This window comes from Microcaecilia unicolor, chromosome 1 (genome assembly GCF_901765095.1).
Source record: "Microcaecilia unicolor chromosome 1, aMicUni1.1, whole genome shotgun sequence".
NCBI classification, from domain to species: Eukaryota; Metazoa; Chordata; class Amphibia; order Gymnophiona; family Siphonopidae; genus Microcaecilia; species Microcaecilia unicolor.
This window is the reverse complement of record NC_044031.1, coordinates 490039978-490055537: the sequence shown is the minus strand read 5'-3', so window position 1 is coordinate 490055537 and position 15560 is coordinate 490039978. Positions and strand designations below refer to the sequence as shown.

General features: G+C 41.2%; 1 protein-coding gene across 1 annotated transcript in view; it reads left to right on the top strand.

The window, feature by feature from the left end:
• Nucleotides 1-15560, top strand: part of ST18 (ST18 C2H2C-type zinc finger transcription factor) — a 353913-nt gene that overhangs the window by 254354 nt on the left and 83999 nt on the right. Inside the window, exons 12-14 of the mRNA XM_030190140.1 lie at nt 4896-5011; nt 9484-9546; nt 10367-10435. Of these exons, the coding sequence (XP_030046000.1) occupies nt 4896-5011; nt 9484-9546; nt 10367-10435 (248 nt within the window). The remainder of the gene's footprint in view (nt 1-4895; nt 5012-9483; nt 9547-10366; nt 10436-15560) is intronic.

The following is a 15560-nucleotide window of genomic DNA, read 5'->3' as shown; positions in this document are numbered from 1 at the left end:
TAAATGCTAGAGACGCCCATAGAAATATATGGGCATCTCTTAGCGTTTAGCACATGCATATTTAACGCACATTCCTTTGTAAAAGGGGCCTTTAAAGTGTAATATCTTCTTAAAGCAGATGTGCTAATATAATCAGATTGTATAACCTTGGCATGGCAGCAAACACCTTATCTTTTTCTGAAATGTACTTTTATTTAATAAATGCAGCTAATTTACTCACAGTTAGTAGATTCTCAGAAGGTTCTGCCCCTAGGCAAGAGACTTCTTAGTTCTGAGAGCTGTATCAGAGGGTGGAGAGGGAAATTTGAAGAGAAGGATGCTTTATGGCAGACGTGGGAGAGATGACAGGTGAATGAAGGTGGTTCAGAGATGGAATGCTGATTCATGCAATATGTTGAGAAAAAGAATGAACGAGGTAAAAAGACAAGTTCTCTGCAGGGGAACCTCTGCATCCGGAGAATGACTGAGCTCATGGAGCAGAGATGTCAAGAAGAGCACCCACAAGCCCAGGGGACACAAAGAGAAGGACCAATAGGGATAGAACTTGAGACCAGGTAGCAGAGGTGGTCCTAGAGGGCAGTCCTTGATTTGAGAGATAGGTCATAGCCTAGCAGATCCATCAGGACAAATATAGTAGAAATAATCAGGAAATGACAGCATGTAGACAATGAAACAAGCTCAGCTGAGAAAGAAGGGAGGCCTTTGCAGGGGAATAGGCCACTAATAACGAACTTCATGCAAACAAGCAGGGGTGGCTGCAGTACATGTGAGACTACATTACACACAATGCATTGCTCATATATCAGCAGGAAGTGAGTGCAGCAGTAAAAATTGTTAAAAGTGAGAATAACATTAAAAGCATTAAACACATTTTAAGGCTACATTATAATAACTAGCATAAGGCAGACAGGGGCAGAACACCCATGCCCGCTTGAAATTTAGATGAACTGTGGAGAAAAGTGTCTAAAATCGGAGTGTTGAAAATCACAACTTGGATGTTTTTGAGACAAAAACTCCCTTCTACCATCTTATGAAGCTTTTTGGATGTTTTTTTTTTGTTTTGAAAAAGAGCCCCATAGTATTGCTGTAAGAATTTTAGGGGAAAATATCTTTTGCTATTAAGTTATTTCCTCTTTTATTTGAGGCCTAGGACTCTGTTTACCGTAATATTCCTATGGGCGTCTACACGGTTAGCACATGCTTAAAACACTAGCACACCTTAGTAAACAGGGCCCCTAGTTTGCTCCAAGAGAATGCTTGTTCCCTCCCCATGACAGCTCTAAATGAAACTTACATTCAGAAGAAAAAGCCAAGTAATTTTATGGTGGCAAGATGTTTTCTTTACAGAGAGTGTATAGTGTAGTACAAGTGCATTTCATCCTCACTAAAATATTTGAATTGACTAGGAAGAAATTCTCATAAAGACTGATGCCATTGGAAAGGGAGAAGGCTATAGAATAAAAGAAATTACTCTAATGCAGTGGTTCCTAAACCTGGTCCTGGAGGCATCCCAGCCAGTCAGGTTTTCAGGATACCCAAAATGAATATTAATGAGAGAGATTTGCATACACTGCTCCCACTGCATGCAAATCTATCTCATGAATATTCATTGTGGATATACAAAAAAACTTACTGGCCGGGATGCCTCCAGGACCAGGTTTGGGAACCACTGCTCTAATGTGTTTGTAAGTTCTGGTCTTACTAGTGGAATACAGTGGGGTAATTTTATAAGAGCCTTTTTTCCTGTGTAAAAAGCTTTTATGCACAAATATCCCCCATTCCCCCAAATCAAGGTCCCTCCCAATAGTGCCCCCCAACCTGAACCCCTCCAACTTGAAGCAACTTCTAGCGTTGAACCTCCACTCAGAAGTTCTCTCCCCTACCAGAGACCCGCATCCAAGGCTCCCCACCCTCCCAAAGGCCTCCCTCCCCCCCCCCCCCCCCCCGAGCCTACCTAGTGTCTAGTGGACTGAGCAGAAACAATCCCCGGACTCTCCTGCCCCAACCTGCACCGGGATCCATAATGGCTCTGATGATTGCTAGCGGTAATCTCATGATACTATCACTAGGGGTCATGTTTTCATGGGGGATGTCTTAATTTGAGTGGACTCCTAAAGGAGGTTTGTACTTGGGGGGTGGTGCCATGGCTATAACTATTTCCTAAGGTTGCTGGCCCCTTTAAGGTGCAGCCTGGGAAAATCAGGGTGCAGCTTGGCAGACCAATGCTCCCAGGCAGTAAACTAACCCCAACTTTTTATTGGTTTATGTTAATGGCTATAACGTTTGCTTGTTTTGTATCTCATTATGTGGGATAACCTACATAACACTGCATTGGGGCACTGTGTTAGAGTCCTTTAACACTTGTTAAGGTATAGATACCGTGGGTTAGCTTGATAACTACCCCCCCCCCCCTGAGTTTTTTGGCTAAAAATCCACCTAAACTTAGTTTAAGATTTATTTCCTAAATTTTCCTATAAAAATTGGTGCTAAGCTCCTCATTTTGTTCTTACCTAAATCTGCCCCTGTTGCCACCTACTTTTTAAGTTCCTAAGGGCCCTGTTTACTAAGGTGCATTTGGGTTTTTAGCGCGCCTACACTTAGTGCGCGTGCTAACCATGTAGGTGCCTATAGGGATATTGTAGGTACGTACATGGTTAACGTGCGTTAAAAATGTTAATGTGCCTATAACGCTGCTTAATAAACAGGGCCCTAAATTTAGGAAGTTAATGGAGTTTTGAGTACAAATTTAGGATTGCGGCCCTACTAAGTTTTCAAAGAGGCCAATTTAAGAGCATTAACGCTTTGAATATTTGTCCCTGACTTTAAACCCCCTTCTCAGTGTTGCCCTTTTAAGGCAATAGACAATCCAAAAGCCGTTTTCTTCCCTACTGTGTATGGATATTTCTCTGTCATAGCATATTCTTTGTTCATTTTCAAAGTACAGTATATTTCATCAGTTTAGGTGTTTTAAACAATTCCTGACGTAAATCATTGTAAGACCTTGCAATGATTTACGTCAGGAATTGTTTCACACACTTAACACACCTAGACCTTCAAGCGTTTTCATAATATCTTAGCCTTTTTCTTGTTCTTTATTCCATCCGTCTGAAAAGAAAATCCTCATAGAATATTAGAGCACTGTTCTATTTGCAGTGCCATAAAAGAGCCCATATCGCATAGTTATTTCTTTTTAAATATTTGAATATAAAAGATAGGAGGAAATATAATCCACAGCCTTTCCGAGCAAAAAAAAAAAAAAAAAACAGCAGATGGTAGCCTTTGCATTTTTATTGACAAAAAAACCAGAAAGGTCAAGTTAGTAAAAAAAAGAGTTGTTGCTAACAGTCAGGTAATGGGATAATAATGAACTGCTCAGGAGAGAGAGGATTGATTTTTTTTTATCAGAAATCCAATATTTGAACAGCAGATACCACAATAAGAGGTTTTGTGCCTGTGAATAGCAGACCAGCCATTGGCCTCTACAGTTAAAACTATAAGAGGATTATTAAAAGGTTGATATCATTTCAAGAACTGTTCCCGTTTTGCACCAGCATTTTGCCTTCTTCGCTTTTTAATCCAGAATCATTTTTCGTTTGAGGAAACAAATTGATAAACTGCTCCTTGCTCTAGTCATCACCACTTTATTCCGGCAGCTTCAGTCCTGCAACTTTCTCAGCCACAGAAATGGACAAACATCTAGAGATATTCAGCCCAACCATATTTTTTTCATGCTGCAAAAATGATATTCAGACTAGCTCAGAGGATATTTTAGGGCCTTTCTCCTAAAGTGCAGGAGTGTGGTAGCCGTGTTAGTCCACTCTGACGAAGAAGGGCAACTTTCGAAAGCTAATCAAGAAATGTATTAAGTTATGTCCAATAAAAAAGGTATCATCTTATTTTCTTTTCCATGTTTTATTTTGTTTGATTTCTATTGATATCCTAAAGTGCAGTAAGTTGTTACTGCACTTTAGGAAAAGGGCCCTAAAATATCCTATACCTTGTGTTAGGCGCAAAAACTAGCACACAGTAAGTGCAAAGTCTATGCAGTAAATGCAGGAGGTATTCCCAGCATCTGTCTTCCGTTTACTTCACAGGACAGACACATCCTTACGCTCCCCCCCCCCAACATCTCTTCCCCCAATCCGATCCACCTGTTATCCAACCCCTGAATATCTGATCCCACCCAACACTCTCCCCCAGTATATGATTCCCCCAACACACACTGACACCTTCTCAGTAACCAATTCTACTCTGGGTTGAAACCCTTCCCTATTCAAAATTCCACCCCCTGGGCATATGCCTTCTCTCTAGAGCCTCCTCCCTCCCTCCCGAGAGCTACCTGGGGATCTTCCTCATGGTACTACTGCTAGAGGGCATCTTTCTATCCTTCTCTTCTCCTGGGTGGGTGGGCGCCCTATGTTTTAGTACTTGTACAATCCAGTGCTTGGATCTGCTCTTGAGGTACATGGTGGTAAGAGGAGCTGCACTATTGGCAGTTATGACAACTAGCAAGTGGTAATAACCCACACGCTGGTTGTCACAGCACTGCCCCAGTCATACCTATGCACTGCCCAGTCCTGCATTAAGCACCTAGCATTTTTTTTATACTGCATTTGCTGTTTTAATGCATATTAAATGTTAGCGTTTTACTACACATTAAACTAATGTTTAATGTGTAGTAAAACCTGCACTAGTTGCATAACATAGAGAACCCTGTGTTTACCAGTTGTAGGTTCTCTGTCTTTTTCACTCTCCTGTATACTCTAGTTCTCTTAAACACAATGATTTATTTATCAGATATGAATCAAAAAGGGATTTTGAGCTATAACAATTATTTGTTAGCTATAGAAAATGTGCAAATCAATGCAAAAAATTAATACATTATGCTATTTCAGAAAGACACAGGGAGCTGTTCAGAAAGCATAGAAGAAAAAAAGTACCCTGGAGAAGTCTCGATGCCAAGCCCTAAACCCAAGCTCCACTCAAGAGACCCAAAGAAAGAACTCATTACGTAAGTCACAAAATATATGTATTATCTTTCTCGACGTATATGTACTGAGCAAGGAATAACACACACAGAACAGTTATTTAATTAAATGTAAAAAGGCTTTAGAGACCACTTTTCTCCAAGTGAATTTAAGGTTGGGTACAATAAAAAATCAAGTTAACTGAGATACAATAAATAAATAAAAAAAACGGCGAAAAAACAAACTTGAACAAATAACATCACTGCTTAACTTAGGGGTCCATTTACTAAACTACGGTAAAAAGTGGTCATAGAGCACCCTTGGGCAGGTTTGTCCCACTCGCTAAGGCCATTTTTACCGCAGCTTAGTAAAAGGACCCCCTAAGTTAAGCAGTGAGGTTATGGCCGATTTTCCCATGCTCTAATATTGATATTAGCGCACGGACATTTAAAACATTAGCATGTGTGCACTTACCAACACCTATTTTGTAGGCGATGAGGGCTCACACGCTAATCCTGTGGTAATGTGGCTGCGCTGAATAGCACAGGAATGCCCACTTTGCCCTCAGACATGCCCTCTCCAATAAAACTCTTACAATATTTTTAGCATGCGATTAGTGCATGCCAATTTGGAATCTGAGTACATCCCGTGGTAAGCCATTTTAAGTTGCAATAAGCACATACTAAAGGGCCCCTAAGTCTGCCTATCACTGAAGTAATTATAAATTTGCTAGTATTATGGGCTATTTGTTGACACAAGTGAAACATGCAATGCCATAAGACTTTAGGACAGTGGTTCTTAAGCCTGTCCTGGGGGATGGTTTTCAGGATATCCCTAATGAATATGTATGAGTCAGATATACATGCCTGTCACCTCCATTATATGCTAATCTCTCTTATGTATATTCATTATGGATATCCTGAAAACTCCACTGGCTGGTGATCCCCTAAAACATATTTGGGAACTACTGCTTTAAAAGAGAACACTTTCATGTTTGTTACTGGAAGAGAATGAAGTCTGCTCATGTTCAGGTCTTTCAGAGAATTTGTCTGGTAGACCATGGGTACTTTCCATATCTGGCTTTGTTACACAAATCTTGCAAGCTACTTGTGGTACAGAAGCAAACATCGAGATCTCCAACAATAGGGGTTAAAATTACAAGTGCTCCAATTACAGAGATGCCCAGGGAAGAAAATCAGTTTTTGATAGGGGACTCCATAGCGGGACTCCATAAGGAGGAATATAGAGATGGGAAACCACCAGAGAGGGAGAGAGAAATTCTGTGATTTCTACTGGGGGCAAAGGATTCAAAGATTAGATAATTCTAAATGGAGAATGAATTGCATATCATTAAGCACCTACATAAAAATGGTGAGATAATAAAAGGTTCAAGTAGTTCAAGAACATGGGACAAAATCTTTGACAGGTAGTTAAATCTATGCCCTTCTCTGCTGTGTTATCTGTATAAAAGAGGAGAATAGATTGTATTCTTCACACTACTCCTGAAGGAATTCTTTGTAGGCAGTAACAATAGCCAGATGGATCGGTAGCTTGGCCTCCGTCTCTCCATGCAGCAGTCGGCAGTACACAACAGCAGATTGGACTGTGTCCTACTTCTCGGCCATCTTGGCCTCAGCTGTTCCATTGAACTGCATGGCTGTACAGAGGCACACAGGAGTACACAGCCTGATGTTGCAGCCATGTTGTGCAATCAGGAAGCAGAAAGCTTTAGGAGGTAGTATGCTGCAAAGAAGGAAACTGGACTAGATCTCTCTGCAGGGAACTCTTACTCCTGACACTTAGACTACCCCAGACAATGAAATTCAGGATGGATCCTCCCCTCCTGTCTCCTTGTTCTACAACTAGCTCCACAGACTGAGACTGCTGTCTGTCCAAAGACTCCAAATTCAGGATTTGAGAAACACCACCTTTTACTCTCTTAGAGGCAGAATACCCTCCTGCTCCTTCTCTTCCCTTATCTTTGATGTTCAACAGACTGCCTGGAGACCCCTCCCTACACTTGATACAAGGCTTATTCAGCACCCTTAGAGGGTAGATGTTTAGACAATCCCAAAGGGGCGCCTCTCACCAGTGGTTCAATCCCTGTTCTACTGCACTGTCTTACTGTATCATCATTGTGCTACCCCACAGAGAAGCACAGGTTTTCCCATGTCCATATACTGTCCAGTGGGGAAGCACAGGTACTTAGTAAGGATTACAAGACCCCTATATATAGACTCAGTACTCTTTCTAAATACCTAATTAGCTGAAAATAAACACCTACAATTACCTTCATTAACCCCTAGAAGCACAAGCCCTAACAATAATCTACCAGATTTTCACTGGAGCCTACCTCCAACTACTTCAAATAGGAGTGGAGACAACCTTAATGCCATAAAAGAGGCAATTCTCAGGCAGGTAAGAATATAATAGCCATATTGGGTCAGACCAAAGGTCCATCTAGCCAAGTATCCTGTTTCCAATAGTGGCCACAAGTACTTGTCAAAAACCCAAATAGTTGCAACATTCCATACTACTAATCCGAGGACAAGCAGTGGCTTCCCCCATGTCTATTTTTGATAGCAGGCAAGCAGGATAAAGGATGCACATTATCCCCTTCAATGTCTAAGCAGCTTGTAGATCCAAGGAAAAAACACAATTTGAAGTTCCTGTATTCAAATGCTAGAAACCTAAAAAATAAAATGGGAGAGTTAGAGTATATAGGACTTAATGATAAGGTAGATATAGTAGGCATCTCAGAGAGTTGGTGGAAAGCGGACAATCAATGGGACACTGTCCAGCTTATTTTCGAAAGTGATCGCCGGCCATTTCCCGACATAAATCGGGAGATGGCCGGTGATTTCGGAAAAGCGTCGAAATCAGTATAATGGAAAGCGGCATTTTTGACAGCATCGCCGCTTTCCAGTCGCTTCGCCAGCGAAAGTTCAAGGGGTGTGTCAGTAGATTAGCGAAGGCGGGACATGGGCGGGCATGGGCATGGCTACCAGATGGCCAGCTTTCGCCGATAATGGAAAAAAAAAGCGGCGTTAAGCAGTATTTCGCCGGCTTTACTTGGTCCTTTTATTTTCACGACCAAGCCTCAAAAAGGTGCCCCAACTGACCAAATGACCACTGGAGGGAATCGGGGATGACCTCCCCATACTCCCCCAGTGGTCACCAACCCCCTTCCAAACTAAAAAAATAAAACTAAAAGCCTTTTTTGCCAGCCTGTATGCCAGCCTCAAATGCCGTACCCACCTCCATGACAGCAGAATGTGTTGTATCCTCCGACAGCCTTTCCCTGGTTGTGATGTGGCTCTTGGGTGAGTGTGACACCTTTTCTGTTAGGTGCCCTGCAAAGTCACATTACCAATGCATTGTGTTGGGTGTAGGGTACTGGGCTCTACTCCCATGGTGCTTTCCCCCCCTGCCAACCAGGTCAGAGTGTGCCCTGTTTTGTTTCCTGTTGTAGTCCATGCGGTAGTGGCCATTTTTGTAAGCCAGTTTTAGTTCCCTTTCCTGTGTTACCCACGTTAGAGAACGTAGTTCTTACCTTAAATGGTGCTGAAAGAGGGCATTGTACACCATTGTGCCAGCTCTGACCTACTGCTAATCTTAGTACCAGGGGACTCTTTGCCAGTGGGGCACAACCTCTGATCTGCAGTTAACTGTGAGTAAGTGTGCTTATTTCAAGAAAGGACTTTTTCAGAGAGATTAGTCTTCAGGTGTGAACTGGTGTGCCAAAGTTATACAGCAGCAATAAGTCCTAGAGGCTGTATGCAGGTCCCTGGAACAATTTTAGTGGGTTCAGTACATTTGTGGGTAGTGGGTTTGGGGGGCTCAACTCCCAAAGTAAGGGAGCTATGCACGTGGGAGCTTTTCTGAAGTCCACCTCAGTGACCCCTAGTGTGGCTGGTTGGTGTCCTGGCATGTCAGGGGGGCCAGTGCACTAAAAATGCTGGCTCCTCCCACGGCCAAATGCCTTGAATTTGGCCGGGGTTTGAGATGGCCGACATAACTTTCCATTATCGCTAAAAAACGAAGCCGGCCATCTCAAACCCCGGCCAAATCCAAGGCATTTGGCTGGCCAGAACCGTATTGTCGAAACAAAAGATGGCCAGCCATCTTTTTTGAAAATACGGGTCTGGCCAGCTGTTTGCGGCACCGCCAAAATACATCGCCGGCCATGTATTTCTCCTGCGCCGTTCGATTATGCCCCTCTGTGTTAACAGGGTACAAATTATATTGCAATGATAGGATCAAATTGGAGGGGGTGCGCTATATGTTAAAGAGGGAATTGAGTCAAATAAAATAAACATTCCATATGCACCACTGGATTCATTAATTGTTTGTTTGTTTTACTGTTGTGTTGTATTATGTTATTTACTGCTTTACTTTGATTGAAAGTTAATGTGATTTATTTTAAAACCATCCTATATTGAAGACACAAATATACAACTACTATGGTAATATCTTGAGTTCTGTCAGCTTTAATTTTACCTTTATTTTGATGCAGATGTCCAACCCCAGGATGTGATGGCAGTGGTCATGTAACAGGAAACTATGCTTCACATCGAAGGTAAGTAATGACAGGAAGCCACAAACTAATGTTCCTTCGCCTTGCACATATTTTGCAGCACTGCAAGGAGGAGGTAAAGTGATCTATCAGTATCCCATCTTACATTTCAGCACACAGTTACTTGTAGGTCTAAAATAGTTTTATTTCCATTCTTTTTTGTAAGCAAAGTTGACTGCATATTGTTTCAGAATTCTTAATCTAGATCCTGCATTCAAATCAAGCACAAAAGTAGATGAATAGTAAACCCTTTTTCTTCTGCGTGGATGTTTATTTTCGTTTTCATGTTTTGAAACCAAAAGCAAGGAAGGAAATGGGTGATCTGTGCTAAGTTTTTGTAGAAAGGTATTTTTATAAACACGTTTACCACATTCAAAATGTAACCATTTTTCAACTATAATTGAAACGTAAATGAACTCTGCAAAGTTTTTAGTCATGCTGATAAAAATAGTTCCTCTTTCCTGTAATAAGAGATAAACTCCAAGTGTGTTCTTTCTCTGCATCTGTATGATTTATGGTTGTTGTTTTTTATTTGTATATGTGCTGACTGTAACCTCTTATGTTGGATGTGAGTAAATTATGTATATTAGAAGATTACGTATTTGTTGCATGAAAGAAACCTTTTCATTAGAGGACAAAGAGTGGATAAGACCACAGCAAAAGACAATCTGTGCGTCGCAGTCCTAAATTGTGACTAACTGAGCAAACACAGGTCGTTATCAAACTAATGAGTGCTATAACTCATCTTTGTTAAGCTTGGACTGTCAGGGGTGCTTCATGGTCTTACCACTGAATATTTTATGCATTTGACTTTATCCTTTAGTGTTTCTGGTTGTCCACTGGCTGACAAAACATTGAAATCTCTCATGGCTGCAAACTCTCAGGAGCTTAAGTAAGTACTGTTGCTAAAAAAAACATGTCTTTTTCAAAAAAAAGAGGCAGGCTATATGCAGAAAAGTCATGTGTTAACCGGGAGGCAGGGTTAAGGCAAAACCTTATACGGAGAGAGCATGGTTGCCGTGTTAGTTCACTTTGCAGGTTAACAAATAAAAATAAAACAACAACATAAAAAGAAAAATGATAGCTAACTTTTTTTAATGGACTGCATTTCTTGACTAGCTTTTGAAGGCCATAACCGTCTTCCTCAGGTCAGGAGAGTATTAGGAAAAGATGAGCAGTGAATCTGAACCAGTCTCCACTAATGATTTTGAGGAACGGATGGCACAGTTGCCACTTAGACAATAGAACAAAAAAGTGGTGACGTCATAGATGTGTTCTACCGTCACGGTGTACAGCAGTACTAGATTTTCTCACCTAAGGAAGCCTAACAGCTACTTTTCTCTTGATTAAGCCATCTGCCAAACACAAGAGATTTAATAGACCCCTGATGCAGGCCTTGGAGCCGAAACATGGCCATGTCGGGTCTTTTTTTTTTTTTCGCTGTTATGTTAAAGACTTTTTGACTTCCTCCTTCAGCTGTCCTCACTTTTTTGTTCAATTTCCTTTGTTGCACGAGAGGGTTTCCTCCTCCTTTTTGTTTTCTTTCACAGTTGCCACTTACACATATGCCGGATTCTATATATGGCATCCAAAACTGCGCATGGAAATTTGGTTGCACACTCAATTTCCAAGTGCAATTTAATTGAATAATGAACCAATTAACGCCGATAATTGTGTTCTAATAATCAATTAATGTCTGTTGGCAACAATTAGAATTTATGCATACGTCTTGCTAGGCATATTCTATCAAGATGCACGTGTAAATTCTAGTGCATGGATCTGAAAAGGGGGCTTGGACATGGGAGGGGCATGGGAGGGCCATGGGGGGGTCCCAAGAATTTGCAAGCACTATTACAGAATACGCCTGATTTGCACCTATTTTAGCTGTTTCAGTTGGTGTAAATCCTCATGTCCAAAAGTTAGCCGCAGATCCCATGCTAGGTGCTATTCTGTAAACGGCGCCCAACTCGGAGTGAGGTGTATAGAATAGCTCATACCGCTTATATTTTTTGGCGCCAAATGTAGAATTTGGCCCATAGTCATGGGCACTATTTACACTGTTTACTTTACAGAATATACAAATAAAGTAATGGACCACCAACAGCGCTTTACTTTATTCAGCAGTTGCAGCTGGTAAACACAAAGCCCTATGTTTCACTTATAAGAGGATAATTTTCAAAAGCATTTCCACAAGTGAAGCAGTGCTTTACCCACAGAAATGACCTGTTACAAAATTGCCTATTCAGTACAGAGGTAACTTTATAAAGGCTTTTTTGCCTGTATATTCAACTTTAGTGAGTGGAAAGCCACTTTAAAAAATTACCAAGCTTGTAAGAATGAGTGCAGTGACCAGAATATGTATACTTTTATGTAATTCAGGCATAGGTGTGTTCAGAGATGGATTATGGGCAGAGCTCAAGCAGAGTCACGATGTATGTGTGCATTTTATAAAATACTAGCCATTGAGCCCGTTAAAACGGGTTAGTATGGGGTTTTAGCAAGGCCCCCCCCCCCCCGAGGTCGCTGCTACCACCCCTGCACCCGGCCCGGGCCCTCTCTTCGGTATTGAACTTACATCAGCAAAACGCAGGCAGCACGCAGATCAGCTGAGCTCCCGTCGGCCTTCCTTCTCTGCCTGTGTCCCACCCTCGTGTGACGTAACATCAGCGAGGGCGGGACACAGGCAGGGAAGAAAGGGCGGCGGGAGCTCAGCTGATCTGCGTGCTGCATTTCACCGATGTAAGTTCAATACCGAAGAGAGTGCTCGGGCCGGGTGGAGGGTGGGTGGCGGCGGCGACCTCGGGGGGAGCGGTAGCGATGTCGGCGGCTTCGCGCAGTTTCCCTCTCTGTCCCGCCCCCATCATCACATATTGATGCGGGGGCGGGACAGAGAGGGAAGTCTCTACTGCACATTTGCGAGTGAGTTCGGTCACTCGCCATTTATATGTTTGATATGCAAAGATTTACACCAACTACTGAGAAGAGAAAATGACTGGGGATTCTTTTTAACTGAAAAACAAAGAAAATATGTTGTAGACAGTGAGACTTATATACCCTTCCAATGGTGGAGAAAAGACCTCAGCGACTATCTAAAACTTGATATAAAACAAAGAAAAACTCACCATCATAGGTCCAGAAAAACTCCACCAAATACAGCAAATACAGTAAACATCCAAAACTTTTTTGTTTAATTTTTTTGCAAAAAAAAACAGTCAGTCAGGCATTTTAATTCTAGGGATTTTTTGTTGCTTCATTTCCCTAATCTCAGGAGAATTAAATATAAGAATTATCACACTAGCAGTTTTGCATATCAAGCTTCTACCCATTGGAATAGTCTTCCCTGTAATATTAGGATTCAGGCTAATTATGTCAAATTTAGGAAGTTGTTAAAATCGTTTTTATTTAGAAAATACCTGTCTGATTATTTGCTGTAGCTGTTTTTAGCTATGTGTCTTGATATGAGATAATAATAATAAAATAATAAAACTTTATTTATAACCCGCTATATCTGTAAAAGTCTAAGTGGGGACCAAATCACATACAAAGTATAAAAACAAAAAACATAACAATAAAAACTATTTCATCGCTCAAAAAACTATACAAAAAGTTGCTATATAACTCTTAAAATAAAACATACTACAAGGTAAATATACATGTTATTAAAATAAAACAGTATCATACATCAAAGATAACTTATGTGATATAATTTTCCTGGGAATGCCCAGACTCTTCACTATGTAAGCCACACTGATCTCATGAGGCATGTGTGGGGTATAAGTGTCCTGTAATGTAATATAATTTCACCTTTAATATACCTTGATATGAAATAGCTCGATAATAATATAGAAAGAGTACTTAACTGAAAGGTTTCAGGGTAGACAGCCAAACTGAGGAGCCTTCATCCTTAAGGATTAATACATTTGCCAAATTCCAATTATCACGGTTCTCACCAGATTGTTATACTTTTGTTCTACTGTTAAATAGTTTTGGACTAGTGGTGTGGCTTCATTTTAGTCACCTATTTGACAGGTTATGTGGGAGGTTAAGTGACTTACCCAGGTTCACAAGGAGCCACAGTGGCAATTGAACCCAGTTCCCCAGATCCTTAGCTCTCTGCACTAACCATTAGGCTGCTCCACATAAAGAAAGGACTGTGTTTTATGCAGTCTCATTTATGCAGTTACTCTGGCTGGTTAAGTGCTGAATAATAGCACTTAACCAGCCAAATGCTGACTCCATCCTGGGAACACTCCCAAAATAGCCGGTTTTCACTTAGGCAGTAATCACTTATTTTCAGCTGTGATAACTGGTTAAGTGGCACTGAAAATTTGCAGATAGCCCCAGACATGCAATTTAACCAGTCAGCATGTTTCTGGCTGGTTAAATCATTTTGAATATCGACCAGCTAGTTTTCCTGTGTGCTGTTCTCTCACACTTTTCCCATATGTTGTTTCTTGTCACTTGCACTAAGCTGCTACAGGTTCATTACAGCTTGATGCCTTGCTCTCGATTCCATGTTGCTTCACATCCAGTGCGTTCACCAGGTTTTAGAGGAGTGTTCCCCAATAGGCTCCCTGAAATCATTTCAGAAATTATATGTGTTTAAAGTTTGACTAACACACATAAAAATGTTTTTAACATACGGAAACCAACTCTATACACTTTTATGTGCATAAAGCTGATTTTAACATTTTCTGAACTGAAACCACAAATTGAATGCACATCCCACATTTCAATTCAAGAGAAAGTATGCATGATGTGAATGCACACCCTTTCCCTTAAGTCACCTTATCAAACTTTCTGCGACCACAACCTCATGCACATGGTCACAGAAAGCATGCATGCAAACCCCCAACAGTGCGGGCCGATGCCATCTCTATGGAGGGCCCACCTAGGTCGCAATCTCAAACACAGGTTTCACATCCCCAGTTGGGATTGTGACCAGCAGTTTGGAAGCTCTGCTTTAAGCTGCTATGAAGAGGACAGTTTTCAGGCTACTGAATTACTCTGCAACTTTGTCTTCAGTAATTCAGTGCTGACTTGGTCACATACCATTTCTACAGATCATAAAAATATCTGCCAAGAAGACTGCTAATGAGATAACATAACAATAAAATTTTATATTCCGCTAACACCATGAAGTTCTAAGTGGATTACAATAATAAAGAAACTAGAACAACTCTAGGAATTACATATAGAAATTATTGTGTTAACGCTAAAACAAATTTACAAAATAAGTGAAAACCCCTGCTTTAAGCAGGAGAGGTTTAACCTTGGCTGAGCCGGCAGAAAACATAAGTGTAGAAGGGTAGGGGTTTTAAAGAATTAAGGATAATAGTGAACTAGGATAGCTAAGATTTAAGGAACAATAGGGTTGGATGAGGGGGAAGAGTGATTGGAAGGGGTATGTAGTGGGGAAAGGGAAGGTGGCATTTAGTAGCAGGAGCACGAAAAGGGCTGGAAGGAAGCTGATTGGTTGAATAGGGAAGGACACATTGACATTGTGAGCAGGAGTTTTGGGCGGGACTGTGATGTTAAGAGGATGTGTGTGGAATGAAGGTGTTCAAGTTAAGTGGTTTTGCCCTCCCTGCCCACCTTGGCTATTTAGGGTGGAGTGTGTGGGTAGTTTTTGGGGTAGTGGGTCAGGCTTTTTGAAGGTAAAGGGTTAGGGTTGGGAAATCCGTCACAGCTGAGTGAGTGTAAGAGAAGCCAGGTGGCCACTAGGTTGGGGAAAATGAATGACATAAATGGATTTGGGACGATGGTGAAGACTTGTGTGTGATACTGCCTCGAGTCTTGGTGACACTGCAAGGTTCGTATGATATTGTATGACTGATGTGTTTTGGAAAACGTTAAAGCAGAAGTGATGGGCTAGGTCACTACCGACTAGCCTTTGGGAATAATGTATGGAATGAGATTACAAGTTGGCTGTCTTGCAAGAGTATATTAGGATTGTTCGTTATTTATGAAATTGTGTTTGAATTGTTGATATAAATAAATGGAGCTGCAGTCAGTTT